Source organism: Solanum pennellii, chromosome 6 (genome assembly GCF_001406875.1).
Source record: "Solanum pennellii chromosome 6, SPENNV200".
In the NCBI taxonomy this organism is placed as follows: Eukaryota; Viridiplantae; Streptophyta; class Magnoliopsida; order Solanales; family Solanaceae; genus Solanum; species Solanum pennellii.
The window spans coordinates 23,197,112-23,200,501 of NC_028642.1; the positions used below are offsets into that span (position 1 = coordinate 23,197,112).

The following is a 3,390-nucleotide window of genomic DNA, read 5'->3' on the forward strand; positions in this document are numbered from 1 at the left end:
TTTATCAAACTAAAACTAAGTCTTAAAGCGGTGAACATTGCAAACGTGTAAGTATATCTAGATAAAATTTAAGTTAAGCTTCGAAAAGATTCGCAAAAATTGCAAAATAAACAACGAATGTTTCAAAACTTGTAAATTCGCCTAAGTAGTTTTTCTAATAAGTTCAAAATAACAAAAGATTCGCAAAAAGTTAAAATAAATAGTCAAATTGTTAATCGCCGGAAAACCGTAGTAAGCGGAGCGTCTTAGGTGCTTTTTCGAAACCTTCCTAAGACGCTAATAGAAATCCCGAACCCTTAAAAGTTTTTAAATAATTTTCTTTTTAATTATTTGAAAACAAGTTTTCTTAATTTTCTCAAAATTAATTGCGACTCCTAAAAGTCGAAAACACCTTTTAGAATAAACAAACTCTTTTCGAAATTATTTTTTCGATAAAACAGGAATGGCGACTCCGCTGGGGAATGGAGGATTCTAACCCTAAGACTAACTATTTGACTAACTTGTAATTTGTTGTTTAATTGTTTAAATTACTTAGTTTTTGAAAATTGCATTTCTCTCATGGCATAACTTCCGCCAAACGGCAAATAGACTGCATTAGGAAACGGAAGTTACGCGGCTTACCGCGACTTCTCTCAGAAATACCCCAAGAACTAATTTGGGAGTATCGAATAAATAGTCGGAATGTGGTCATCCGGCGTTATTCGATAGCTCCACCCAGATGTTTGTCCGACTCGGGTAACCGTCTATTTGAAAACAACTCTAGAAAAGCCTAAGATAGAGCGAAACCAAAACCAAAATTAGGCATCAGCCTAGGACGACTTAATACCCAAGGCGTATTAAGTCCATTTTAGTAGAAAACCGCCAATAATCGCGTCTAACGTCTTCGACCTCACGACGCATCATGTTATTTGACATTCGAAAGTGTATGTGTGAAAACAAACTTGGGGGTAGGGGAAAATCTAACGGGTTTTTGTTTTACAGATATGGACCGCTTCCCCAAATTCGACATGGTCATCTCCGAGTCACCTCAACTTACAATGTGGCACAACGACTTAGACGCAGATCATAGGCGGACCCTCAACAAATACGTAGGGGCCTTGACCGAGCTAATCAACATGGATGGTTGGCCAGAATTGATAGAGGTACTTACGGGGTACTGGGACAGCCAAAGAATGGTCTTCCGTTTCGGAACGGCCGAAATCACCCCTACATTAGAAGAGATAAGGGATTGCATAGACACCGTGGGCACGGGCCTAGAAAGAAGAGCCCGAAAACAAGAGGACGTGTTTATCCCCAACAAACCTTCCGTTGAGAACATCTCGGATTGGTTAGGGCTAAGAAAAGACTTCACTTATTGGTGTCGAGATTCCCACGTAATGTTCAGGGACCTGTACGTCAGATTCGGACACGCGAGTTTCTATGCCGCGTATAATCGGGAATTTAAGATTTCCTACAGGGAGTGGAACGAGCTCCGCCCGTTGGCGTTTGCCATAGCCTTGTTGGGAACAATGGTCTTCCCGCACGGCCCGAGCCTGAGCATCAATACAAGGGTCATAACGCTCGTCCATACGTTGTTCAAGGGATACGAAAGTCAAGGAACGACAAAGTACTACTCCGTAGCTCCGGTCATATTGTCGAACATATATCGCGCTTTGGGTAAGTGCAAGGAAGGACACTGGTATTTCCAGGGGTGTAATATGCTCCTCCAATGGTGGATTCTCAGCCACTTGGCGAAGGGTGCTGGAACTCGAGAATTGCACACTCTCGACAACAAGAACACCCTCAAGGACCTAAACGACTTGCTATTCTGGGCCAACATGAACAATCGGAGAACAAGAGGGCGATGGGCCCAAATTTTCTCCGAGTTGAGAGAAGAGGACCTCCAATGGATGCTCGATCGCTTCATATCCAAGGAAGTTGTCGTAGAGAGTCGTAGATGTGTCGTGCTCCCTCTACCCGGCATTCGAGGAATTCGCCCTTACGCGCCATTCCGAGTCTTGCGACAGTTCGGAAGAAAACAGACTGTGCCCAGAGAAGCGTATTATGGCGCTTATGTGTACGACATTGGGGACGACAGAGTGGACGACGTGACGGAAATGCTCAGAGAATGGAAGAACGCCAAGCGCATGGGTAAGGACACTATCGCACCTGACCGATTCAACGCTGGATATGACGAAGGTTACAAAGCATGGTTGAAGAGGGATATACAAAATATCTCCTTTCAGATTCCGCGTAGCTTTCGCAGTGTGACAGATAAGGAGGCCAAAGCAGTGGCCGAATTGCGAGAGTTAAAGGAAGAGGCTAATGAGGTCTATGCCAAATTCGTAGAGAATCAAGACGCACTCGAGAGGGCAACTCGAGAGATCGAGAGACTGAGGCAAGGGTATGACGGGTTTGACAGTTGGATCCAGCAAAAGATCGAGAGGATGCGATACGAGAGTCTGGAAGACAAAGGGCGTCTGGGTGAAGGTTTTTTATTGATCCTGAGGTACATGTTCCAAAAGCACAAAATCCAGAAAGACGACGACGGAGCAGGACCATCCGGGGCAGCATAGTGGACATCGCCCCTGCGCGGGTTTTTCTTTGTTTGTATTCGCATTATTTTAGCCCCTGCGTGGGCCTGATATTATCGCACTTTCTAAATAGCCCCTGCATGGGTTTGTCTATTTCTCTTTTCGAACATTTTACTCATTATTAAACATTATTTTGGGGGGAATCATTTTAATTTGGTTTAAATTCACACGTACATCATTCGAATGCGCTAGGCCTACCCTTGGCACAAAAGGGTCCCCATGCATGATTAGGACGCGATATATATGTGTATTTAAATGCTTACGTGTTACGTTGCTTGGAATGAGGATATCGTAAACCCACTCCTAGCAAAAATTCCAAAGAACTACGGAAGCCACTATTACAAATGTCCGACCAAAATTCCCAAGTCTCAAGTATCTCACTCAAAAGTCCGTATCCCATACCACAAATCCTAAATACCGCTCTATCGTCTCAGGAAAGGTGAATCACCGCAATGGACAAAGGCAAGAATGTCCAGACAGAGCTCACTGAGGAGAGATTGCGAAGAAAGATCGAGCAAGTCACTCGAGAGATTCAGAAGATTAAGGAGGAAGGACTTAAAGTAGACATGACCACGGCAATCTACAAGGCTGCGGTCACGACCTTGGATGAAGATCTGGCGTCACAGATAAAAAGAAAGAAGGAGGTTGAGATGGAAACCGAAAGCCTAAGAAAAAAGTTGAACTTGCTTCGTTTGGAGATACACGAAGGAAAGGCGAGAGAAGCGAAGATAGATATTGAGACTGCCCTGTTGTTGGCCAGAAGTGCGGCACTCGACGAGGAATTTGTGACCCATAGCAACTTAAAGGGCGGAAAATA

General features: G+C 44.1%; 1 protein-coding gene across 1 annotated transcript; it reads left to right on the top strand.

Annotated features, from left to right (window-relative positions):
* Positions 1-983: 983 nt before the first annotated feature.
* Positions 984-2,555, top strand: LOC107022188. Its single transcript, XM_015222870.1, has one exon. The coding sequence runs from the start codon at positions 984-986 to the stop codon at positions 2,553-2,555; it is 1,572 nt and encodes a 523-aa protein (XP_015078356.1).
* The last annotated feature ends 835 nt before the right edge of the window (positions 2,556-3,390 follow it).

Coding starts and splice junctions, on each gene's coding strand:
- LOC107022188 (XM_015222870.1), top strand. CDS start 984: ATGGACCGCTTCCCCAAATTCGACATGGTCATCTCCGAGTCACCTCAA.